Here is a 26,072-nt window from a genome sequence, read left to right on the forward strand (position 1 = left end):
AACAAGCCTGTCTTCTGTTTTTCTATTTGCTTTCAAATTGAATGTGTGCTTCCCATTTAGAATCCTTTCGAGTGCATAGTGCAGGTTATTTCAATCTAAATAATGAAAAAAAGACTGAATAATGATTTCACCCGTGAGTCCTGGATATATGTGAACCCTTCCTGACCTCTGAAAACTGCAAGAGTCTCTCTATGTACATTAAGACACAACACCATATTTAAACTGTGCCTGGTTCCCGACCTGCCTGGGTTTAGATGCTTCATTGGAGGGGAGGGTCAGAAATACCATGCAAGTCCACATAAGGCCATTTTTAACAAAAGGAGATGCGATGAGGAGAATAAAAGGTTGACACAGCAAGAAAAACAGGAAGAGGTAAAGGGTGCTTAGATCTTGCTGAAGCTGCATTCCCCTCTTCAGGTGGTCAAAACAGATTAAAAGAAGCTAAAAAGACAAAGAGAAACATAGCCGGCAGTTAGAGGAGATGGCACATACTTGCAAACAAGATTCAGAAGTGAATCTGGGGAGAGAAACACTTCAGGTTTGATTATAATAGACAAGAGGTAACTACAGTAACTGGTCAAGTCCAAAGTTAAAGATAACAATACATGAAAATATATTCAGCCTTGACAACAAATCATCGCGTGCTTCTTTCATATCTGCCATGGCTGAAGTGGAAAAGGTGTTAGTCACATCATGTATCAGTACACAGAAGCAAAGACAATAAAACAAGATTTAGATAGCTCAAGTTGAGGTTAAAGCAGCAGTGTCATTAACCCATAAAGCAGAGCATGTAATGATTAAAAACCCTGAAGGATGGGGTCCACATAGCCTCTGGTCTCATTTGAGGTACTCAGTACCCACAAAGGCTGGTCTTTAAGCAAAGCTTGATGGCTGAGGACCTATTCAGTGCAGAGCCAGGGATTACTGCAAAGGAAAGTGAAACCACACACACCAGTGAGCTGAGGATTGGGAGCAAGGAATGATTCTTATACTGTTGTACTTTGACCTAAGTACTATGTGGTATAGTGGTTTTTATACACTATTATCAGAGGAGGACTGTCGCTTAAAAGGGTAAAAAAAAAAAAAAGAATATGAGGTCAACACATGCCAAAAAATCCTGAGTATCAAGAAATATTTACATTTTAAGATTAAGAGTCTATTGGATGAAGACTAAATAGCATTTTGAGTTGTAGAGAGAAAATATCCTCTACAAACAGAGAGGAAATCATTCATTTGAAGTAACACTGAATGGCAATAGTTTTTATCACAGCAATCATTTCAACTTTCATCACAGAGATCAAGCACCTCCACTGGCTCATCAAACTCTCGCTAAGTTACAGCAATACGTCTCGCACACAATGATTATGGCCACAGCTGCATTGTTTGGTGAAAAAAAATGGGCCTTTATTTATTTATTTTTTTTAAAGATTTTTTTTTTTTTGAGTTAACACTGACACAGACAACATTGGTCCCTGAAGGACGATGGACATAATTTGGTTTGAATTTTAAATGTTTCCTAACAATAAGTATAAAAAACGAAAGTTACAATTGCACTGACATCATTAACAGACTTAGAAAAAACATCACATTAAAACAAAGTGCAAATGTGAAAGCTAATACAAGTATGCACATAACACATAATGAGGTATGGGAGAAGTGGTAAAGACATCAGGCTCAAATCTACTCATGCATCAGGCCAAAGAGAAACATCAGCAAAGGGACATGTATTAAACCTCCAATTCCCTTCTTTACAGCAAGATAGAAAAAGTCTACACAATCGTCCTCAGTTCTCACTGAATACAAGACATTCACAATGAAAAAGAGGCATTTGTAATCCACCTTTGACAGGCAATCTTATCTAGCCAACGGCAACAATTTAGTAAAATTAATTCTACTTTACTGCTGCTGCTGATTCACGTTTAAATGGTCTTCTATTGTAGAGGAAAGGGGATCTATTCAACAATTAATAGTTGAGACAGATTTCACTTCTATCTCTTTAATCTTCCACATTTCCCAGAACATGCTCAGGTCCCAGTATTTGATGCATGTTTCTCTTTAGCCTCAACACATTTCTGCCCATCATACAAGTAGTCATGTTTGTTAATTTATTTTTTTTTTATTTTTTATAAAAGCTCACATCATGCAAAGAATCACTGAGTATAAAATATGGAATGCATTTTTATAAATTTGTATAAAAAAGGACAAGTTGAATGATCGCTTGTACAATCCATGAAACCAACAAGCATCATTCAGGAAAAAAAAGGTGATGGCAAACTGATAGCAATTGCTGAGCGTCTTCCACAGAGCATGGGGGGAGGGAGCATGTGAAGGGTGGAGTTACGGGATTTTTGGGTGCGGGTGAGGAAAGGGTACTGTAAAAAGATGATGGGGATGGAAACTCATTCACAGCAGGATGGCCACAAGGGAGCACTTTTTCTACAGGAATCCTTAGCTGGAAATAAGAGAGAATTGCTGTTATTGCTTTCTGTTTGAGCTAAAACATCACGACACACATTAAAATATGAGCAACAGCACATCAACATTAGATGGCATTTAGAGGAAAACATGCTTTTAAAGCAACACAGACGGCGTAAGTGGATGGGTGAAGGTGAAAGAGTTATCCACGTCTTTAAAAGGTTTTCATTCTGCCTTTGAATGTTAAACAATATGTCTGATTGTTTTGTTTTTTCCTTCAGAACACGATCCAATTTTTTAGCTACTTTTATAGTACAGAAATGCTTGAGGAGTTTACAGATTGCAACACAGATGTTTTCATTCACTTTTACTCTCCCCAGTGGCTGAGTCTCAAACACATCTCTCTCTGTGTATTTGGCTTTTGTATCCACCCAAGAGGAAGGGAGTGGTGTTGGTGGGGGCCATCATATGTCTGAGAAATCAACAAAACATGCCATCTGTATAAAGAGAGATGTGCCCTGGGGTTGTGTGCTGCTCTGGTGTGACCTGGTGTCTCAGTTCAGCCTTGAATGGATCTTTGTGTGACAGCCGGGCTGGGTGGGGAAGTACTTGTGAGAACCACAAAAAAAAAGATTGTTGTGGATTTAGGGAGGTAGATGAAGCAGTACATCAAATGGGTGTGTGGGGATCTAATAAACTGGTTGATTTAGAAGTTGGCACGGCGACGATAAACACTGCCAGCTCAAGGATATGACGGGCACAGATGTTACCACGAAATACTGCAAGTCTGCAGTACACAACTGTCTGAATTATCCATTACACAGGCCGTCAAATTTAAGCTAATGAATCAAATTTGAGCAATTTAGACTATCTTTAGCAGTTTTCACAGGCTCACGTGACCGTTATTTTATTTGAAGAGAGGTAGTTATCTCATAACAAGCTGTATAGTATTTTCACCATCAAAGTTTGAGGTGCTTTAACCCAGAGTAGATACTTTAAAATCTGATTATCAGTAGTTTGTACAGAAGGAGGATGTTCACTTAATCATTTTGCACATTTATCAATATTATTGTTTACTTTTTGTTGGTGGTATAACTCAGAAGGTTGCCTTACCAGAAAAGGTGCCTCATGCAGCATGCAGCAAGTGTGGGAGGAGTTAACTGGAAAACATTATGGTTGCAACATAGGTGACACATGCACTCACAAAAGACACATCTACACAGGGAAAATCAACTAAATTTCTGTCTCCTGTGGACTTAAAATAGAAAACATTGACATTCACCTGAAGGTTAGATACAGATAAACACAATTATCATTCAGTTAACGCTTCAAGTGCAAGACCTCACAAGTCAGTTTTAGTCAGTGACCCACAGACACAGCTCAGCTTGAACAGCTGCATCTTTAGGGAAAGAAAATAATTAAGGCAGAGTTCATAAAGAAGAAAAAAAGTGGCTGTAAATTAAAAAAGAACAGAAAAAAATAGTACAAAATCTTCTTAGTGCAAGTGTGTTCTTCTTTTTCTTGTACACAACAAGGAGCTGACTTACAATATGAAAGAACCAATAACATCAGTGTGAGGTTAGTGGCATAGTTGAAGACATCCCGTTGCACAAATTGCCTGTATCCACAAGAGTCATTATGATAATCTCATATACCTCACAACTTAACTATTAGTTTAAACAACAGTATCAGATATGCCTATAAATGTATAAAAGTGAAAGTACTGACAAAGGCTGCTGCAGAAATAAAGACTGAAAGAAGATATTTCCTATAATGCTGCTGAAATAACTTCCATTTCCAGTTAATGTGTCTGAAACAACCTTTTAAAAAGGCTGTTTACAGTTTTATCAGATTTATTGTTGAATGAAGAGCACTGGCTGTCGGGAGTTTCATGGTTTCTGGCTGGAATTCACTCAACAAACTGTTGACAGTTGGCAGTCTCCCAACTATTTAGATGAGGACAGCTTGTCAGCGTCATTATTCTTCATTCCTCTCAGCTTCTCTTATTTTTCCACATTGGTAATGAGTTAGAAATTTTAGTTAGCTCTTTCAACATGAAAATTATATCCATCTATTATCTCTCTTATTATCCAGAGGATAAAATGTTTCCTTCTCAGAAATAAAGAGAGATGAAAGAAACAGTCTAACAGAATAAGGACTTTCCACAGCCTTTTGATGTCCTTCACATTATATAAACCTTAGATAGATTAATAAGTGAGTAGTGACAGACTAACCATTTAGCAGTTTAATCAGTTCTTTCATTTGTGCTTCTTGACTCATTTAGGAAAGGATTGTCAACACCATCATCGCATCACCCAGGTTTAGAGCCGCGTAGCTTTTCCAACCATCATGATCCCACATTTGATCTTATGCACCTGTGCTGTGAGGATAAAGACCTCTAAGGAACAGAACAATACTTACTTTTTCCTCTCTTTGTCCCTCTTGAGTGTGGTGGAGCCCCCTGCCTGCTGGGCTTGGTTCTGCAAAAGCTCTGCGGCAGTCTTTTTCTGTTTGAATGTGTTAAGCTCATCATCCAGACCTTTCTTCTTTTCCTCCAGTTTCTTCTTCTCATCCTGATGGAGCTTCTTCAAACGGTCAAACTTCTCATGGAGCTAAATAGCAGTGAAAAGAAACAGCACCTCTGAGTTTTAATGAAGATTAGGAAGAACATAGATCACCGTTGCACCTGATGATTACCTCTTTCTCTGCTTCTTTAAGCTCAGCCTCCTTCTCTTTAACTCTTTGGACAAACATTTGCCTCATTTCTTCTTCTTTCTTCTGTAGCTCACCCATGAACTCATTCCTCTTTGCTTCATATGTCTCTTGCAGACTGACACACAAAAAAAAGATACAAGAAAAAAAGCTAATGAAGGCTGCAAGTTCCCAAGAATATTACAGGTGCAGAACCAAAGAAAGAAAGCCTTCTACCTGAAGGGCTTGCTGTCAGGGTCGGTATCCTTGAAGCCCATTTCCTCAAGCTTACACCTGCGATATAGCTCGTAGTGCCGTGTATGGGTCTGTTCTCGCAGGTCCTCCATATTCACTCTTATCAGCATTTCTCGGAGTTTGACAAAGTCACAGTGATTTTCATTTTCCACTGTAAGAAAGAGATAAAAGCTACATGTTTTACCCAACAGAAAAGGAAACTGCTCAATATATGTAAAAACATGTTGCAGAAAGTGTAAAACACAAACAAACTGAAGGTTTACATAATGTTGGGTTATCAAAGACTGTTCTAGTACAAAGCAGAGCACTGTTCATGTGCTGTGGTTTCTCTGCAGACCATGTGACATCATGTGAGTACACATGCAGCCAGTCTGGGGTAAACAGACAGAATGAAAGATAAAGGCTTTGGCCAGAAATATTATACAACGTGGATGATACTCATCAGGACAGTGATATGTTTTATATTGTTTTGACTGTCATTCACCATACTGAATTTCAAATGAAATAATGATGATTTTTTTTTTTTAGCTTTGAAGAAGTTTGAAGGCGTTCACATTCATGCTGAGTAAACAGGATGGAAACTGAAAATGAAAAAAATAAATAAATAATCCGACTATTTCAATAATCATTTAAAAAATATAATTAATTCTGTTCACCAGTTGATTATGTATTAACAGGTGTACTGAGACTTGTTCATTATTATTTGCTAATTGTAACCTACAAACAAAAGGTGGAAACAAATTAAAAACTTTTCAGTAAAAAGAAAAAGTACTTTTGCTCCATAAGTGATTAAACCTTTCTATACATGAACATATTGCTACGTCAATCAATAGTCAATTTCATGTTAAATAAAAGCATTTTCTCATGGGATTATCTTGACTTAAACTCAAAGAATTTTTAAATCATGAACAGCATCTTGTCATTCATGGGTACAGCTCAGGAGACAACAGCAGAAGGTCAGACATCACGCGTATGCTATGGAGTTCAGCAACATGAGTAAATGCAGCCCAACAGTGATGCTACCAAAAGCAAGTCCCTGCAAAACTGAGGAGAAAACAAGGAAAGTGCTGCACAAAAAAGATCGACGGCAATGTTTAGGGAGATGCAGGACTTCCTGTTCCTGTGAAGTAGTGCTGACTCAGCACATATAAAACAACCTCCTGTATCCTTTGCATGTCTGGGTTGTGAAGTAGGGCAGCAAGACTAAGTTTGTATCCAACCCTCACTTCATTTTGGGAAAAAGATGCACCCAGTCACCAAAATCCATGTGGAAATTTTACAGCCTGATGAAACCAATGTTTATTTTTTTTTGGTCTAATTATGCTGCAAAACAATTCTATAAAAGAACGGTACAAGCTTAGACTGTTTCCCCCCTCTTAATAAGGTTTTGGTTTATGTTTAATCTGTAATCTTATAATTAAGGTAGAACTATTCTGACACGTTTCACTTAAATTTCATTTAGCAACAATCACAAAAAAGACATGATAGCATACATGAGGCTGAAATGACAAACTGAGCAGTTCAGTGTAACTTGAGCATTGCCACACATTTCAAACTACCTCTATTAAAGTATTGAGGCTGAAGTCTATCTGAAATACATTCAACACCATGTATTATAGATTGGTAATGAAAATCAATAAGAAATTGACTGGAACACCATCAGCGACATAAACCTTTGTGACAGCAAAGAGCTGCTACTGCTCTGGTATTCAATATGATGGTAGAGAGGATGCTGAAGCCAAATAAGGTTATATAAGCAGTAATCAGTTGTTGAGGAGAAGCATGACGGGAGGGAGTAGCTGCAGCAGCTCTGTCAAGGGGGGCACATGGTGTCATTTCCTGTGCAGGATGTAAACCAGGCTTACCCTGCACTGTCCCCCAGGGGTACTGCCTGGCCTTCACCATCTTATTCCCAATCTTCACTTCCTCTGTGCTCCCAACTACAGCAAAGGGCAAATGGCTCTGTGAAGCAGAGGGAAAAGTACTGTAAAAAAAATGTACAATCTGCACATTTTCCTCAACTTCTAAAGCTAAAAGTAAATCTTAGATGTGGCCAGAGTGAACAAGAGCAGAGTTATAGAGTTGAGGAATTTCCACAGTTTAGGGTTAATAAATATCAAAGTGAGCCTTGGCTCATATGTCAGTCGACACAAGATTATTCCTACACTGACTTCCTGCAGCAGGAGCCGACTGATTGTGCTGCTCTGCGGGACGGCTTCCAGACAGCCTGAGCAGATGTAGTGATACCTGTCCTCAATCACATGACATGTCAGTATGATGATGAAAATGTTGAAAAACTGCTGTGTAAACCTTATCTCTGCTATGAATTAAGAGGATATGGTTTGTAAATGCAGTACCAATATATAGCACTGGTGAAATCTAGCTATGAGCCTTACGTTCATGGTGGAGTTAATCTCTGCAACAGATTCATCATCCGTGGGGAACTGGTAGATCTGGACTCCGTTGCTGACCAATTCACTCGTGATTTTGATTTTGAACTTGGCCAGTTCACTCTTGGAGATAGCATCTGATTTGGCAATGATTGGGATGATATTGACCTGCAAGTGAGAAATGAGCTGAGACTTAATAGGTTGAAAATATTGACAGCATTAAGTCAGTGGTGTTAAAGATGTAGTTAAATTTATCGCAGCTCAAGCTCTTTCAAAGGCTCCACCTCTACAGTCCAAATTTAGAAAGAAATTAAAGTGTTGCTAAAAGGAACAAAAAGATTACAAACACACTACAAATCAAACAACTCTGGAGCTGTAGCTTCAACTGAGTAACACCTGGATTTAGTAAGAGACTAAAACAGACTATTTTCTTTCATAACATTCAAATCACTGTATGACTGAGAATGCAGTAGTAGTTAGAAAGGCAACTTCTAAAAGGAAATGGTAATAAATTGCCATTTCCATCTTCATCATTTCATTACAACACAATGCAGAACATCTCTGTAGCTTTAAAACTACTGAAAATCAGGTCTTATGTATTAGAGATAATAGCAAGGAGATAAAAACAGTAAAATGCAGCAAAGAGAGCAGCAGGTCTCTATCTTCTATTCCAAATCACTTATTTTATTAACCTTTTCCGTATTAAAATGATCCAAACAGAGATGGTAGTATGGAGTCACAGAGCCAGGAAAAAGCAAGAGGAGTCACTCAAAACTGACTAGTGGAAAATGAAAATTTCACTCCCACACAAGTTTTATTCCCATGCCATGTCTCCCACACAGTTCCAAACTATTTGCTCTCCAAAAGCAGGCTGCTGTAACTGCCAGCAGTGGATGTTCTGGGTCATATTTACATTATTACTTTAGCACATCCTGAAGTCTGGCAAGTATTCAGCACCTTGCTTGAGGACCCTCCAGCAGAGTAGAGCCTGAATGCAGATGAAGTGCCGTTCTAGCGGTGGGTGCTGGCTGGAGGGTACAGCTGCTCTTGCAAACACTAAGCAGGCTCTTTGTATAAACGCAAGGACTTCCATGCAAATAAGCAAAAGGGAAAGGACCTCATAAAACCCAGGCAGTGGTCACTGAGCAGCCTGCATGTCACAGCTGACCGACACCGACGCAGCAACAAGAACTAAGCCAACTTGCATTTAGGCAAATTGTCTGGAAAAAGTTCACCCATGACTCAAGTAGAAGGATAAAACACTTCCAACAACCACGCAACGCCAAAAGATTTACAGTACCATATAACTATTACAAGCTATAAATGGTCCTCATTCTGTGTTTATTAATGCAGCAAAGCTCACCTTGCTATCAAGTTTTTTCATGGTCACCAGGTCAAGGGATTTGAGCGAGTGTCCTGTTGGAGCAATGAAGTACAGGCACGCATGGATGCGGGTGTCATGGTAGCTGTGTAGCGTGCGCTTAATTTTCAACTCCTCCTGTAGATATGCTTCAAACTGGGCATCAATGAATTCCACAATGGATTTGTAGCTGGAAAACAGAGAGGCACTTTCAGCATTTCCTTCTTTTGTCAAAGTAGGTCTTATTAACACAGGCCATGCTTACTAAAACAATGGTCTCTGAGTCATTTAGATCAACTAATTTCCTAATTTTGTGGGTAACCGATAGGTTATTTAATCAATTAACTGTTAAAAAAACTGTCAGTTTAGCTTTTAATGACTTCATGTCCAGAAGTAAAAAAGGTTCAAACATAAATGATAAATTAAGTAACAAAATAATGATTAAAGAATAACATTGGACACGCTGTGCACCCCCCCCCCCCCCCCCCCCCATTAGCAGCTTTTCTTCTCCTTAAACCCATTCCCCTTTGAAGGTTAAGTCTCATGTTCCCCAAGTAAGTGACCATCACTTTAATTTAAATCTTTACATAAGTTACAGTATTGTTTGGGACTGAAAATCTCTAACAATCCATTATTTAGTTCCATCAACTTGTTAAGAATTAAATAAAAAGACACTTCAGGTTAACCGCATTCAGCTGCTTATTTACTCTTGCGTACAAAGATGATCTGAACTAAACTTCTAACAAACAAAACAGGATTGAGAAATTTGGAAAAGGGCATAAATAATTGAGTTATATGTTGTTGCTAATATCTGCAGCTAACCCACAGTATTCTCAATAGTCCATTATGTATTGATGTCAAAACTCAGACTTTTTGTTTTCTGATCATCATCTTCTGGAGAAGATGTGGGATTCTTTTGAAGAACCCCCTACCCAAGGTCTAAAACCATGCGAGGAGGCTGAGCAACCAGATTAGTGAGTTTTTATCTATATACAACAGATTTTCAAAACGGTCTATAATCACTTGATCATTATCTCCTAACCTGGACTGGACATGTGGTATTTAAACAATAGACATGAGGTAACAGCACTGACCCCATGGACTGACAACTACAGGAAGATAAAGGCATCCACCCTTTCCGGGGTACAAAGACACAGCTTGTGGTAATGGTATAGATATTTCCCCTGAAGGAGTTTGCATGACTATGAGTGAATTTTTGTGCAGTACACTAAGGCCATGTTACTTCTTCTGGAATTTATCATTTAAACTGTGGAGAGCTTGTAAATAACGTTCTTGTAGAGTTCACATATCATCTTTATGTTCATCTGAGAAGAGCAAAGTTACCAGTTACCTTCTGGAGTAGGCCTGGGCGATATGGCCTAAAAATAAAATCTCCAATTTGTTCTCCAAATAATAAATCTAAATTTTTTTATAAAAAATAAATCAGCAGAAACTAAAAATCTGATTAATCAATATTATCGATGAATCGCCCAGTCCTATTTTGCAGTGAAAGTTCAATAACAAAATTTAGTGACCATATACATCAGCTAAGTGATGGACCTTGGGGCAGTGATATCCTTCTGATTTCAGGCTGAGATGGAGATTTAATTCCTCATCCCTGAGGATCAGTAAAAGTCTGAATGACACCTGAGAGCCAAAAGGCTCACAGAGTTATTGTATTTTCTGGAATGTGCATGATTAAGTGTGGATTTCTGATGACAGGCTGAATCATTTTAAACAGAGAGTAGGCTTTATAGAAGAAAACAGTTTTCTGGTATCAGCCCACCAGCCCAAAAGATATGAGAGCTGTGCAGACTGTTTTACCTGTCCTCTTTATTAATCTGGTCTCCAAAGCCCACTGTGTTGACCACAGTGAGTTTAAGGCGCACGTTGCTTTCCTGGAGCTCATAGGTGTTGGACTTCAACGTGACTCCTGGCTGGTTGTGCTGGGTGGGTTCACCTTCAAACTTGGTGTTAAACAGTGTGTCCATCAGAGTGGACTTGCCCAGACCTGTTTCACCTGCACAACAGAGAAAAATATATGAAGTTATTGGGGTCTTGATTTTACTATCACATTATTTAAATCACACTTTACTGTTATTATACCTGCCCCAGTCATCCATATTTCCTTTGACAGCTTTACCTCAGACTCTTGTGACACATCAATTAAAAGAGACTTGACACTGATTTAGTAAAATGCTTCCAGGGACAGAAACGGCAAAGATAGCTTACTTGATTATGTATTTTGACAACCATTTACAGTTAGAGGCTGTTAGATGACTCAGATATAGAGCTCCCTCGGTAGGAAAATCTATTTTTATCCATAAATATGTGACCAACAGTCTGTGTTGGCTTGTTTTTATTAGAGTCATCACTATGCTCCAAATTCTCCACCTTTTTCTAAAGAAATCCTGTGCATGCTCATATAAAGAGTGTTGCTGCTTGTTGGGCATAGAAAAGTTCACTGCAAAGACATCTAGTACTTGGGGCAATTTGGTTTCTAATTTGAAGATGTTTTGTAATTATTATTTACTTTTTATTAAATTTTTCAAAAATAAAGAAAACATTATATATTTTGTTTTTACATGCAAATACCCTGATGCAATATTAAATATATTCAGTACAGTTTGAATGGCCAACTTGTTGCAAATTCACAACCTCTTCAGCTTCTGTGTTTTGGCTGAAAGCCATATATATATATATATATATATATATATATATATATATATATATATATATATATATATATATATATATATATATATAGCAGAAAAACAAACATTTCTGATGTTGTTAAACTGAACCATAGTCTGTCTAATAAGTAAAATATAACAAAAAATTATTTAAAGGAAAGGATTAATTGCACTTAATATGCAATGATCCTAATGTCACCAGCGTATCAAGCCAGAATAAAAAGCATGTTGTTTTCCACTGCTGTTCACAAATGTCTTCCCATTCCTCCACTAATAAGACTATGGATGCCTCTTCCTCCTTTATGTAAACTGTATTATGTCCTTTTAAATATTCTATCCCTTTATATAGTTTTGAAATCAGCCAGATCCAGGTTTTCCCTTCTAATTTCGGTTCCAAATAATATCTTAGTTGCAATTATCTATAAAAATCTTGGTTGTTTAAACCAAAACGTTCCTTTATTCCTTGGATGCTCTTCAGTTTCTCAGTCTTCAATAGCTCCCGATACATTATGGGTCGTCTTTTACAACTTTTAAAACTTGCATCCATTTTATTCGGTGTAAACTCTGCGTCGTACACAATCTACAAGGCCCTCCGAATTATTTTTAGAAATCATATGAAGTCATATCTTAAGTTATGTGTCTGGTCAAGGGTTTACATCATCTCTAAGATGTTTTCTCAGTTTCCTCAGCCCTTTGTGGCCTGTTTAGGCATATCATATATTGTATGAACTTTAGGTTCTTTCCATTGGGCCTGATGTGATGGATCACATAAGTACAGCAGTGTTTAAGCGAGGGAGTCTTTAATTTGAGGAATCTGAAGGCCTACTGGAAATGATTCAACAGGTTTAAGTCAGTATTAAACAAACACTTCCTAAAGGAAAGTATCAACAAGATGATTAAAAACCTAGAATATTTCAGCTATTAATCTGGAAGATTTTGCTTTCCTCTTTTTATGCTCATAACAAAATCAAATAAAAATAAAGATCAAGTATTTGCCTAAAGTTGTGCTTCAACACGTGAAAGTGAAACTTTTTAGTGACATTTACAGTTTGCATTTTTATTTATTTTTGTTATTTTTCACGTCACCTTTGCTCCCATATAGCATATGGATCATACTAATTCAGGAATTTGCAAGTTATCTATGTGCATGTGTAAGTCAAAAGACATTAGTGATAATTAATGATTCAAAATGGGTATGAGTGAGTTTATTGTCTCCCTGTATTAGAATTATAATGTCAAGATGTTCAAGCTTAATGTTGCTCAATACACTTCAAATCCTGCCACCCTGTACAGGGTGAAGCAGATAAAAATGGTGATGGATTAACAGAGGTTCTAAAGTTTGTCTACACAGTTAAAAATTTAAGTTATGAAAGCTCCAGATGAAGTAACTTGAGTTTGTTTCCATATTTGAAACAAAATAGGAGTTTTTGGCCTATTCTGAACCAATCAAATATACATTATGTGGAGAAATTGTTTTCTTGGAAGGAAGTCAAAACTATAAAATTATCCACAGGGCATTTCCTTGACAGAAAATCTTTAAATAACGTCAAAACATATTGAAGAAAAGCAACTACCTCTCTAAACTCCAACAAATCACCACTGTGTCAAATAAAAATCCATAAGGTAGAATTTCCTTGAAATGAAAACTGTCTGCTTTCTAACCAGTATGAAACTAATAGAACAGGAACAAAATGATCCAGTATCACTATCACTCAGCTGTCCATCCACTTTCTATTCTCAGGTCACAGGAGGGTTGGAACCTTTCCCAGCTGCTATGAAGCAAGAGGCGGCGGTACACTGGATAGGTTGCCAGTCCATCACAGGGCTAACATAGAGAGACAAATAATCACTCACACTCCCTCCTAGTGGGAGTTTACAATTACCAGTTAACTTAATATGCATGTTTTTGGATCATGAGAGGAAGCCAAAGTGCCTAAAAAAAACCTACATGTACAAAAGGGAGAACATGTAACCACAACACACAAAGGCCCCAGCTGGGATTCGAATCAGGAACCTTCTTGCTGGATGGTGACAGTACAAACCAGATGCAGGGTCTAGACATAATTAATTCTATTCAGTTTATTATAAAACTGATTTTTTTTAAATCCCATGGGCTCTTTGAATATAATATTTCTGTTAGGCTTGTTAACAGTGTGCATTATGTTTAAAAGCATGTCTGAAGAAGTATACAATACTTCATTTAGTCCATTAATGTACTTATTCCATCTGTTGCTGTAGGCAGCTGGAGAAGGAAGAAGAGATAGGGAGGTTAGGGATGACTATATGAACTGTGAAATTAGACTTTTTTTTTATGGGATCCCATGACTGGTTTTGTATGTTTGTATTTAGAAGGGTACTTAATTGAGCAAATGAACAAAATCAAATGAAGAGTTATTAGAAAAGACAGCAAAGCGTAAACAAGTCACAATATTTTCATATGCATGTGTACACCTCATTTGTGAGCACTGTAGGGTACCATGAAATTAGGCTTAGTAAAACACTGAAATAACAAATGTTGAAGAAGCTCACAGTAAAACACAAAGTGTTCCAAAACAAAATCAGAGTAAAACATTTGATGGCCCTCTGAAAAAGAGCATTAAATAGCAATATGAATATGGTGTACCAATTTGTAATGACTTTTGCTTAAAACCACTATATCTGGCACAGCCTTCTGCGTGGACTCAGTGTACCAGTAAAACACAGTAAACACATCTGTTATCTAATAAGGGCTGCATAATTCAATGTAATACCACCATAGATGATAGTTTTCCAAATGACCAACAAGTTTAATAAACATGACTCTAAATCTGATATAACACAAAGAGAACATTGTCTCCTTAAAAATGCTAATGTTTATTGCTCAACTGCAACATTAGATAGCAATTATATTAGCAGGATGCTAAGACATTTAAAACTGTATATGTAACTGCATATGTGGAATATTTAGTGAGGCTGATTTTGCCAAGATTAAAGAAAACATGCAGTAAAGCATTCCTCACTGCTGCACAATTGTTACAGACTGTGCAATATATATAAAAAAGTGTAATTGTAAAATTTTATAACCTACACCCAGCTACTTGAGTTACTAGTAAGAACCAAGAGCCTTTTGCTCAACATAATAACAAAACTGACAGGAGCCAAGGAACCTATAAGCACATGAAACAGTGAGTTGCTTTGTATCTCGAGAAAGAGATTAATCACATGAATGCATAAAAATACTTGTTACACCCACCGACACAGAGGATGTTGAAGCAGAAACCATGGTTGACAGACTTGTTAACCAGCTGGTCAGGCATACTGTCAAAGCCAACATGGCCTGCCAGAGGCACAGCACGAGCACCTTCACCCTAAAGAGGAAAGAAACCAACATAAGAATCAGTTTCATACCCAACAACTGCTAACACCTTCTGCGCAGAGAGAGAACTGGGTGCTCATGTCTGTGAATTCATGCAAAAAATATAAACGCGAGAGGTGCCCTGCAGAGAAATTACATTGTATGACCAAGTAGCACTCACACAACCTCCCTTCCCACCATATTTTATGTTAGTGACTGAGACTGACTTCAGGTGCAGTCTCAGTCACTTCCTGTTTTCTGAGCGGCAGCTTTCTTCCGTCAGTCGTGACAGTTTGAAACCACAGTGTACATATATGGAAATGTGTCACTGATCACATAACAATAATCCTCATGTCAACAAAAAGCTGAAACAACAAGTAAATTGAACGTAAAAGTAAAAAGTATTGCTGTTAGGGTGTGAGGGGGCATGTGGTTTGTAGTGAGCATCTAGATCGCCTCAAGTCTCATTTTTGCAGCCTACATCCATATTATGAGCTGCAGGGAAGCAAAGAATTTCCATCATATGCCAAAAGCAAGAGCTTTCCAACAGCTAAACCTCAGACAACCAGCCATTATGTGGCTCAACATAACACTGTGTTTTTGTCCAATATGGCAAAAAGCTTTGAGGAAAGAAAAAAAAAAGTCTGAGGGTAAATTTAAAACAACCAGGCAAGCTGGTGGTACTGAACAGTTGTAGATTTTTTAGATGGTTGAAAGTGGGTTTAAACAGCTGAGGGAGAGTTTGGGGAAACTGAGGGGAATGTTGCTGAACAGCTTATATACTCCTCAGCTGCAAGTGCAACATTCCTGAAATCATCCCTGCTTTTCATGACACTCAAGCCTGTTTCATTTATTGGGCCACAAAGGGATAGCTGACTGCACAGCCTTGCTATTCTAAGCACTCCATCTGGGTTAAGTGGCTTCATTTTTTCTCTCTCTTACAAAAACAGGCCAAGTTAACACATGCTTTTCAAATTGTATGCTTAAATGGCTAAAACCAGCTAGAATCTGTTTTGCCCACATTTTATGAGCGATTACGACAACGCCCGTTTCAAAGTTAACGGCGCGGATTGGATGAAAAAAACATAACGGAAATAACGGAAATGAGCACGGAACCTGCGCTGAAACGGGGGCGTTCAGAATGAATGGCCTACCCATAGCTTAATGTTGGTTTGACGTTTTAGCGATCAAGTCTACTACATTTGATTTTAAGATAATATAATACACAGCACGCCATTTCAAGAGAATTTACCTAACGATACCAGCACAGGAAATCTGTTGGCGTTGAAGAAAATTTTAGATGTTGGACTAACCTATACTGTCAGAAAGCTACGAATGGGGCGTCTTGGCCTTTAATTTTAAATGGTATGCTTTACAGGATTATGAAAGGCATGATCAAAAATTTAAAAAGTAATAATAGATCAAAGTCAGCTGTGCTACAATGAATTTAGGATGGAATGGCGATTGAAAGGCACGAGAACGGGTGGTGGCTGGTTAAATCCACATCAAATCTCCTTCTCTTATGTATGTTTTTAATATGTTTAATGCATATCGAAAATATAAGCTATATGCGACGAATGCATCCAAGAATAAAACAGCCTACTTACAGCTTGTCTCGCTATCTCGGTTGACGCCATAATAGCTGCTGTTAGCCGGAGGACTAGCCCTCTACTGCTCTCTGTTTAGCAAAGGAAGCTGCACCGTAACGTTACACTAAAAGCTGGCCCGGGAATGTACCACTTAATTGAGGCGTTTCTCATACGACAAGCAGGTATAAACTAAGATCTCGTTTCTCAGTTGTTGCCATAATAACTTCTAGAAACACTCTGCCTTCCTTTTAGATAAATGTCTTCCCAATAATTATAATTAAATTAGCACAACCAGCTAAACTCCCCCACAGGATGCCATCATGGTTCCGTCTGATGGGAATAGTAGTAAACCGCAATCCGTCAGCGTTGCAAACTACAAAGATTTATTAGCAGCATTGGCCAGATAGACATTGAAGTAAAATTTCCTCTAGAGACACATTTCTGATGTATTGCTATGACCTCATAATGAGAAACATAAACGGACATTTGTGGCATTTGAACAAAATAAGTGGGACTGCCATCAGTAATTTTCACAAGAAACCACAAGGCATAGATAAACCACACATTGTTAGTTATTAAAAATTGGTCATTACTTAAAAAAAGAAAAAAAGAAAAAAAAACATTAGACAACCCTCTAAAGTTTGTTTTAGCTGCATCTGCTACGATCTGCTACAAAATCATTGGGGATATGCCTACTCGGGTCACGTGTGTTACAGTGACCAATAAAAAAAAGGCACTCAGTTTAAAATGGGGTTGCAACGACGATGTCAACAACATTTTTCAAGACTGAGATCGGGAAGTTGCTAACAGCGACGGGCATATTAAACTGAGGTAACAAACATTGAGAGTAACGGTGTGTTGAGGCTACCTTTGCCTTTTATTAAGCAGTATTGGCCAATAGTCGTACATTTATCGAAGAAGACTTTATTCAACCAATAGCCACAATTAACGTGAGCTAACAGAAAGCTAACTTAGATTTAGAGCCTAAAGCCTTAGTCCTGGTCATTTTACTTGGTCAGACGTCAAATTAACGGTCTGTTAACGGCAGTCTGTTTGGTTTATTATGGTTAAATCTGTTTTTAAATTAAACCCGAGTTAAATATACGTAGGCTAATCTTGTTTTTTGTTTGTTTGTACCCGGTATTGCTCGCTGTAAGAACTTTTTTCTTACAGCGAGTAGATTTGTCAGAATTTGCGAGATTTGCTGCAGGGTTTTGGTGCATTAGGCTCTCATAAAATGAATAAACGGATTCTCCAAACACTACTGCTGACAGAACTAATAGCAACATATCCATCATATCATAATATTATCTGGTAGGTTTCTTTTCATATCAAGTGACCTAATCTACTGGCATTACTTATAGGGGGGATCTTGTTAATATCTGTGTTTTTGTTTGTTTGGGTTTACTTTAGTTCCTTCCTCTTAAAAGCATGGAAATCTACATATAGTTTAAAGTTTGTGGATCTTGGCTTAAAGTTCTTTCCCAGGTCAAGAATGGGCTTTCACACAAACTGTCTAGGTCAACATGTTTTTACTTTTACTCACCTTGATTCAGCTGGTTCTTGAACAAAATAACCTAAATGCCTTTCAGTTAACATGGCTAAGAGGCTGTAGCAAAAGAATGTGTTGCATGTTTGCTGACCTTAAACAGCAAAGTGATCAGAATAATTTAATCTCTTAACTTAGACCATTTTCACAGCAATTCACTGAACAATTAAAATTGACTGTATTAAACTTTCAGCTTACTTACCATTTAAAAATATGACAAGAAAATAAAGTCGACCTTTTTGTCTTTACTAGTTGCAGCATATTGCAGAAGCTAACATCAGTTCATGTTTCAGATACAATGGCAAACATTGCGGAGCAAGAAAATGCATGTATTCATGCACCTTCTCTGAAGATGCGACAGCGACTTCAGTCTGCTCCAGGTATGGAAGTGTCTTCTTGTGCCACAACATAAAGCTGTGTGTAAGTCCACACTAATAATGTTATTTTTCCACCAGAGAAACTTCTGAAATCTCCTATGATTGCTAAAACCACTCGCACCCCTCTGCCATCTGGCCGTAAGGCTTTTGGTAATGTGAACAAAAAGATCTCCACCCCAGCTGTCAACGTACAAGAGAAGAAGCTGTTGGCTCAGGTTGGACTTGAACATTACAGTTCCAGCCTAAAAAGCAATAATGTGATTTACTATTTGTTTGTTCCATGCAATATGTAATAAGTTGTGTGTGTGTTTTTTTTTTTGTTTTTTTTTTTTTTTTGTTTGTTTTGTTTTTTTCTCCCTATAGGAAACAAAGGTCAAGCTAACTCCTCACTCCAAATTGGAGGAATATCCAGAAATTGAAAAGTTCATCCCTTATGATCCTTTAGGTAATTGCCTACTGTTGTAATAGTGCAGCCAATCACAGGTTAAAAACTGTCCAACAAGTAACAGGTAACAAGAAAATGGAGACGGATCGGTCATGTTTACCAGTCTAGAGTTTCAGTCCTCTAATTACAATCACATTTTCAACTGGCTACAAAGCTAGTTTTATAGCGCTTTTCCAGTCAGCTTCCCTACTCAAAGCACTTACTGTATGTCACATTCACTCTTTTACATATACACACAGATGCAGTGTTCAGTGTCTTGCCCAAAGACTCCTAAGCATGCAGTCAGAGGAAGAAGAGATCCGCCGACCTTCTGGATGGGGAGGCAACTGCTTTTCCTCCTGAGCTACTGCTGCCCTCTAACTCTGGACTCCTAGTCTGCATTGCAGGCATTTTTAAAGTGAACATTAATGAGTTGCAACATGGTCTACACCTTTTAAACTGAGAAACTTTCAGTAACATTAAATTTCAGAAGCTGTTTGAAATACACAGTGCCAGCATTGTGGCTCACTAAATTTTTGGCAGTTTTTGGTTCCATGCGTTTGACCTTTTTTTTAAACCACAAAATTGTTTGGCAGTTATGAATCTAAGTGTGCATGAACAGAAGTTTACCCATGCCAAGGCTGTTTGTACTCAGATGTCAAACAATTTATCTTCCAGAGTGTGACAAGTATGGTATACCTGAAGACTTGATTCCTCTTGGTGGCTTGGCTCTACCTGGATTGGCTTGTCTCTCTCAAACTTCGCATCGATATCAGGAGGACCTGGAAAAGATTGATCCACTGCCAAATCTTTCACCAGTGAAGTTGCCAAAACGTCAAGGTATCAAGTTCCTGTGAGGTCCACATTAACACTTACTGTTGAACTGAACCATATAGATGGGCAACCCATATGTATTCAACTCACCTGAATTAGACAACATTCTGTCTTGCATTTCAGTATGAGGTTTTATTTTTAAATTTTACTATACCGAAACTACACAAATATCTGTCTTTAGAACAATGTATATGGTTATTTTTTAAGTGTAGGGTTGTATAGTGTAAGTGATTCCCCACCACTAGTCCTGCTCAGAATTGAGTTTCCCAGCCATCTCTGAACTGAGGGGTGGGCTACAAAGTAAGTTCAACATAACCAGGTTTTGTTAGCAGACTTGACAAAACTTAAACATCCTTTTCACTATTAGTCACTATAATCTTCCTTTTGTTAGCTAAGGCTTGTTGTTCGTTCTATTCTAGATTCTATTTTACTTTCTTTTAGCAGATGCTTTTCTCCGGAACAACTGTTCAGTTTTTGTTTGGGATATCATCAGGACAGGGATTATGAAATGATGCTGGTCTTTCCCTAATGACAATTTTTAATCTGATATTAGATATAAACTGTTCCTGAGCAAGTTGTGTTCAGTCCAACTCGTCATGACCTACCTAGATTAAGAGAGCCCCCTTGTGCTTAAAAACTGACTGAGCTCAACATATACTGTCATGAGTAAAAAAAGACAGAACTATAGGGTAATGGGTTTAGTTGGCGTCTGACATAAGTTTGTAAGTTAAGTTTTAAGACCTCAGTGGTATTCGACCAGCTGTAGCAAATAACATTTGTGCAGCAACGGTAATTGTAGCCTGAAGAAAGGGAGGAAATTGCAGTATCATTAACTACATGTATCATTAACTCGACACTATTCTTTTCAGATTACTGCCTGGAGCTGGATGCCTTTCTTCAAACCATTGATGAGCTGACCATTGAGCTTCCTCCAGAATCTTTCTGACCATGCATGTTAACTGTTTTTTATATTTTCTGAAATAAAGTTTTATTTACCTTTCCTTCTCTGCTCAGCACCATTATAACTGACATGCTCTGACAGTATCAGGGGAGTAAACTGTACGACTTCCTGCTTTTAAAGTCCATCAGTGGTCACATGTGAGGGATTCTCGACATTGGTTTAGCCAGAGATTAGAATGAACTTTGTCTCAGTTCCTCTTTGAAGAAAAAGGAGAATTTCTGTTTGTTAAGAATCTGATATTAGAATATTGTCCGTTTGAAATTTCACATGGTTTAAATTAAAACTATCGGTACGTGTGTGTGCGCACGCGCTTCTGTAGACCAGTCGACCTGCGTTTTGGACTTGGAACAGGTGAGTTTATGTCTGCTTGGTAGTGGACAGAATGCTGTAAAACTCGAAACTGGGGTTATGAGGAAGTGTAACGTTTTAAAGTCCTTTAAGTATGTGTAACAGTATTATCACGTTCAGAGATAGTCTATCTTCAATCGTTCGTTAAATAATTTTTCTCCCGACACAGGAAAGGAGTAGGACCGAAAGGAAATTATTGGAGTTAATAATCTGAGGCTTCTTCAGGGTGTAGCCAAAATAAAAGGAAGTAGCCTTAAATCTTCTGCAGAGGAAGCTGATCAGCATGTACGAGAGCGCTTCAGATTTTACTGGATCTGAACCAGCTGTTGGCAATTCCGACGCCCACGACAGCAGGACGTCCAGACAGGGCACCGTTGTGGACCGGTTGTCGAAATATGGCATTCAAGTCATGCCCAGCACGTTCCAGCGTAGGTCGAGGCTGCAAAGGCAGCAAGAAGTCAGTGACTGCTCTGGACCGGGAGGACTCCAAAAGGAAGGTCCGGAGAAGGGGTCGCTCACACCCGTTATGCGTAAAAAATATCTAAAGGAACTGCTCCTGAGCAATTCATCACACAGCGGATTGAGCAGCGTGCTGTCCTCACAAACCTACAGCGCGTCATTCCAGCAGGACACCGACTGGGCTTTGTACCCGATGGAGCACGCATGGATGTTAGCGGCAGTTGAAGGAAACTACGAAACCACTCTGGAGTTTATTACCCTTGAACCCCATCTGTTAACCAGGAAGGATTTTATCAGCGGCTATTCAGTTCTGCATTGGCTGGCTAAGAAAGGACAGGACGAGACTCTACTCAAACTGTTGCAGTACGCACAAAGTGAGGGCATCCCTGTGAATGTTAACTTGCGGGGCAGCGGTGGTCTCACCCCGCTGCACGTCGCCAGCATGCAAAGCCAGTACATGGTTATCAAGCTGCTGGTCGGAGCTTTTGGTGCCAACATCGATGTCATGGACTACAACGGGAAGAGACCCTGGCAGTATCTGAAGAGAGACGCCCCTCTGGAGATGAAGGAGCTGTTGGGGACTTGGGATGATGAGCACAACTGCGGATGTGCGCAAAATTCCAACAAAAACGTCAATAACAACTGCGCTGGCGCAGTAAACTTGACAGCTTGTGATGAGGTCGATGGTGGAAAGACAGAAATTGTGAACAGTGACCAGATTTCCAGGAGGAACAGTTGGAGATTTGGGTCCATTAGAAAGTGGCTACCTTCCTTCTCATTTCTTGGAAGCAAAACCTGATCAGTTGCTTTCCATGTTTTATTGTATATGCATTAATTGCATTAATTATGATTTATGAACCGATACCTGGTCACAGGGTTGTTCTATACATCTGATTAAAAACCCTACTTAAATTTAAATAAACCTTTTTTGTACGTCAAGACTTTTCTTTTAGTATTGGTAATAACGTATTTTTGCATGTTGCAGCTTTTCCCTCCAGATTTGAGTATTAAATTCATCCCACGGTCTGTTTGAATGGCTGTGCTGTTTCAGACCTCAAATTCAAGTCAAACTACAAATAGTCTTTCATGAACCAGTTACTGCGTGGTCACAGATTAAACCCCTCAATGTGAGTGCTTCTTTATCTGCAAAGCTGAGTCAACACAAACCTTCCCCATCTGAAATTTGGTTAGCCTAAAAATAAACAAAGAAAAAAGAAACAGCCTATTAAAGCGACTCAGATAAAAAAAAAAAGCAAAAACAGGTTGTGCAACCACATTTCAAGTTTGATCATAGATCTTTTATTGTCAAACATGGGCATAACCAGAGTATCTGTACAAAACAATTGCTGCTCCAGATTACATGGATCCCTGCCTGTGGTCCGGCCCTGCAGCAGGAGGTCCTGACAGATGTTGGGATGGAGGGATGCTGGAATCCACAGACCCTCATGTTTACAAGCCGAGCTTGGTCCTCCTCCAGTGTCTCCTCTTGGAGTTGTACCTGAAATCAAGTGACAAAATTAATGTAGAGCCTCTCGTGAAGATTTTAAAAAGCATATTCCCTGTACAAAACAGAATAACTACAGCCTTATTTATTGGACTTTCTAGTTGCAATTGAACCAAATGAATAGCAGAAATAAGTAACTGTTACTATAAATCTCAATATTGCACAGCCTTGCTCACATTTTAACTACCCATTGTTAAAATGTGCTTCACACGTGTAAAAGAATACAGTCTGTTTCTCTCTAATGTGACAACAGACAACCAATCTTAATCTTAACTGATCAAATAATTTCTTGGAAAACTTCCAAATTTAAACCTACATCCAGAATAATTTATCTGTCCATTCTTATAAGCAGGCAATTGTCCAACTAGATCAAAGTTAAATGGCACAGCTTGTTGTAAACTCAAACTGAAGAACAAAATTTAGGAGATACAGCATCTTCAGCAGTTTGTCGAGTTATGCTGAAAAATATATCAACTGCTACATATGTATTAAAACTAGTGTTGTTAGCTTATTCTTGCAGACATTCACATAAAAATAGTATAAATCAATCTGTCTTAATTCACATACAAATAAAACAAAATCAAGGACAGGTTTAATAGCAAATTCTGATGACACAAACACCATGTACAGAGAATATTACGAACATAAGTTTAATATATAATGAATAAATCTACAATTAACTCTTAAAGCTGATTTTATGACTTAAATGCTCTGAAACTGACTACTAGTCTCAGAGGAAACTATCTGATCCATCACCAGTGTCTGAGACTAAATGACTGGCAATCATGGAGCAGTCCCAGACTAGCAATTACACAAATGAACAGTCCAACAAGAAAGGAATTTAGTGTGTAGATCAGTCATTCAAAAGCAAGCACACAATCCAGCAGGTGTACAGCTAAAGAGCTTCCTCGTCACTGGAGCAGTGAGCAGGAGTAGGGGCTCTACAGCAGACGTGCTCTCAGCAGGGTTAATGACAGCACTCTATGGACGAGGAGTGCTGCATTTGCAGACCTGCTTTGGATGATCTTGCCCTTTTGTCTGCATTAGTGAGTCAGCCATCTCTGTACATGCTGACAACGTAAACAACTTGGAAATTAAATGCATCACCTGAGAGCACTTTAAACTCATTACAAACAAACTAAACTCTTTTGAACTGGCTATCCTGTACAACAGCATTTTTTCAAACTGGGGCTCGCAACCCCCATGGAGGGTCAGGGAATCACCAGATCAATGTAAAAACATAGCCTACATTGATATAAAAAATAGTGTGTCATTCTTATTTTTGAAGTATCTCAACAGATTTCAAACATATTTAAAGGATGGCAGCAAGATGACTCATTTGATATATCACACAATTAACCACTCAGCTGGGAGGGTGGAGTGCCAATCTGTGTTATCTTAGGGATCAGTGCTTAAACAGTTTTGGACCACTGCTGTACAACTCATGTCATGCAGCTTTTAAAGTTTTCCTGCTTCAACTCATGTGGCTTAAAATGAACGGGTCATTAACAGGCTTTTGCAAAAATTGAGAAAGAGATGTGCAAGTTTAGGAAACATACAGATAGCATGAAACACTTAAAGAAAACTGTACATTATTTTCCACTGCACACCAAAGAAAACCCGTTCAAATAAACTAAGATGCTTATTGGGTTAGAATATTACTGAAGGATGCTAAGATACCATTTCTAGTCAAATGCTCTGGGATGCAGGAAACAGGACTTTGACAGCTTATCTCGTTAACAGTTTGGTATTATACATCAGTCCCAGCTATGCAGGCTTTAGTTCTATAGGGACCCATTAAGAGAGATTTTACTGTATGTATATAAGCATTTATATGTTTGTGCATACAATTTATTCAGCTTAAAATCTTACCTTATAATAAAGGACAAGATATAAAATTTTAAACTGATAGTATGTTTGTAAGTCGAGACAGGAGGTAGCGTTCAGTTGTTATAATATAGAATGATGTTAAGGGAAGGAAATTAGCAGCCTTTGGTTATTACACTTGTCTAAGACAGTATCAGAATATTATAAAACCTCACAAAGGTATATTTCTGAATAATTTTACCTGACCCTGCATCTCTATGGCTGCAAACAGTACCTAAGATGAAAACTATGGGATAAAACCTTCTGTCCTTATTGCAGTCTCTCATTTCAGTAAAAATCTTTAGACTTCGTACAAAGGTTTAGACATGTGTAGACCCATATCATCTCGTGGGCTACAGGATGCCTGTGAAACAGCTGTTTAACTCACCTGATCTTGTTGCCGGTTTTCATTCTGATCCACTGAGGAATCGGTCGGTTCTGTTTCTGCTTCTTAGCGAGGAAACGCTTGATCCTGAAAGTCTTGTGGGACGACTGAAAACAGACAATCAGCTCAGTGTTAACAATAATTGCGTTTAAAGATGCGAAGATGTCATATCTCTAAAAAAAAAATATTCACACAAAGCTAAAACTAATACGCCAAGAAGGAAGTAAAAAGGTAACACGCGTACAACTACTGAGAATGTAGCGGCTAGCATCTCTGAACACAATTTTATAACTTCTGTCTCATCCTTACAGAAAACATACAGATATTTAATTAACCAGTTTAACGACAATAAATCATTTTTTTGGAAAAGATTTTGTTTACAGGGCCTAGTGGTGTGGATGTTTAAAGATTTTGTATTTACCATTTTGTCCACAGTCCTTTCCCCACTATGGCGGTGGTCGAAGAGAGAGAAGGAAGTGACGTCAGGAGTTTAACAAATAAGCGCCACGAAGCAGCGACAGCAAGTGGCCATTTAATGCATAGCATAAAAGCATTTTAAAAGAATACGTTTAAAACACGGTTTCATAAATGTGGCCGATAAAAAAAATAAATAAAAAAAATAAATAAATAATGCAGAT

General features: G+C 38.2%; 4 protein-coding genes across 7 annotated transcripts; 2 read left to right on the forward strand and 2 right to left on the reverse strand.

Moving 5' to 3' along the window:
• Positions 1–16,852, reverse strand: sept6 (septin 6). 4 transcript variants are annotated; one of them, XM_041990725.1, is made up of 11 exons: positions 16,746–16,852; positions 15,037–15,151; positions 10,936–11,131; positions 9,115–9,301; positions 7,758–7,919; positions 7,227–7,323; positions 5,344–5,512; positions 5,113–5,245; positions 4,837–5,027; positions 3,529–3,575; positions 1,383–2,452 (listed from the first exon to the last, which is right to left on the reverse strand). In XM_041990725.1, the coding sequence occupies exons 1-10, from the start codon at positions 16,773–16,775 to the stop codon at positions 3,572–3,574; spliced, it is 1,284 nt and encodes a 427-aa protein (XP_041846659.1). In that variant the 5' UTR covers positions 16,776–16,852; the 3' UTR covers positions 1,383–2,452; positions 3,529–3,571. The 4 variants fall into 4 exon arrangements, with proteins under 4 accessions (XP_041846658.1, XP_041846657.1, XP_041846659.1 ...); XM_041990724.1 differs by lacking the exons at positions 1,383–2,452; positions 3,529–3,575 and adding an exon at positions 1–441; XM_041990723.1 differs by lacking the exons at positions 1,383–2,452; positions 3,529–3,575 and adding an exon at positions 448–924.
• Positions 16,853–17,445: 593 nt separating this feature from the next.
• Positions 17,446–20,912, forward strand: pttg1 (PTTG1 regulator of sister chromatid separation, securin). Its single transcript, XM_041990729.1, has 6 exons — positions 17,446–17,558; positions 18,570–18,656; positions 18,732–18,868; positions 19,017–19,098; positions 19,756–19,917; positions 20,781–20,912. Exons 2-6 carry the CDS (start codon positions 18,575–18,577, stop codon positions 20,855–20,857), a joined length of 540 nt encoding a protein of 179 aa, XP_041846663.1. The 5' UTR covers positions 17,446–17,558; positions 18,570–18,574; the 3' UTR covers positions 20,858–20,912.
• A 78-nt stretch (positions 20,913–20,990) lies between these two features.
• On the forward strand, positions 20,991–22,677 carry sowahd (sosondowah ankyrin repeat domain family d). The gene is made up of 2 exons (XM_041990728.1): positions 20,991–21,223; positions 21,390–22,677. The coding sequence occupies exon 2, from the start codon at positions 21,504–21,506 to the stop codon at positions 22,476–22,478; it is 975 nt and encodes a 324-aa protein (XP_041846662.1). The 5' UTR covers positions 20,991–21,223; positions 21,390–21,503; the 3' UTR covers positions 22,479–22,677.
• A 278-nt stretch (positions 22,678–22,955) lies between these two features.
• On the reverse strand, positions 22,956–25,947 carry rpl39 (ribosomal protein L39). Its single transcript, XM_041990731.1, has 3 exons — positions 25,856–25,947; positions 25,438–25,541; positions 22,956–23,177 (listed from the first exon to the last, which is right to left on the reverse strand). The coding sequence occupies exons 1-3, from the start codon at positions 25,856–25,858 to the stop codon at positions 23,129–23,131; spliced, it is 156 nt and encodes a 51-aa protein (XP_041846665.1). The 5' UTR covers positions 25,859–25,947; the 3' UTR covers positions 22,956–23,128.
• Positions 25,948–26,072: the final 125 nt, after the last annotated feature.

Source organism: Melanotaenia boesemani, chromosome 7 (assembly GCF_017639745.1).
Source record: "Melanotaenia boesemani isolate fMelBoe1 chromosome 7, fMelBoe1.pri, whole genome shotgun sequence".
Classification (NCBI taxonomy): domain Eukaryota; kingdom Metazoa; phylum Chordata; class Actinopteri; order Atheriniformes; family Melanotaeniidae; genus Melanotaenia; species Melanotaenia boesemani.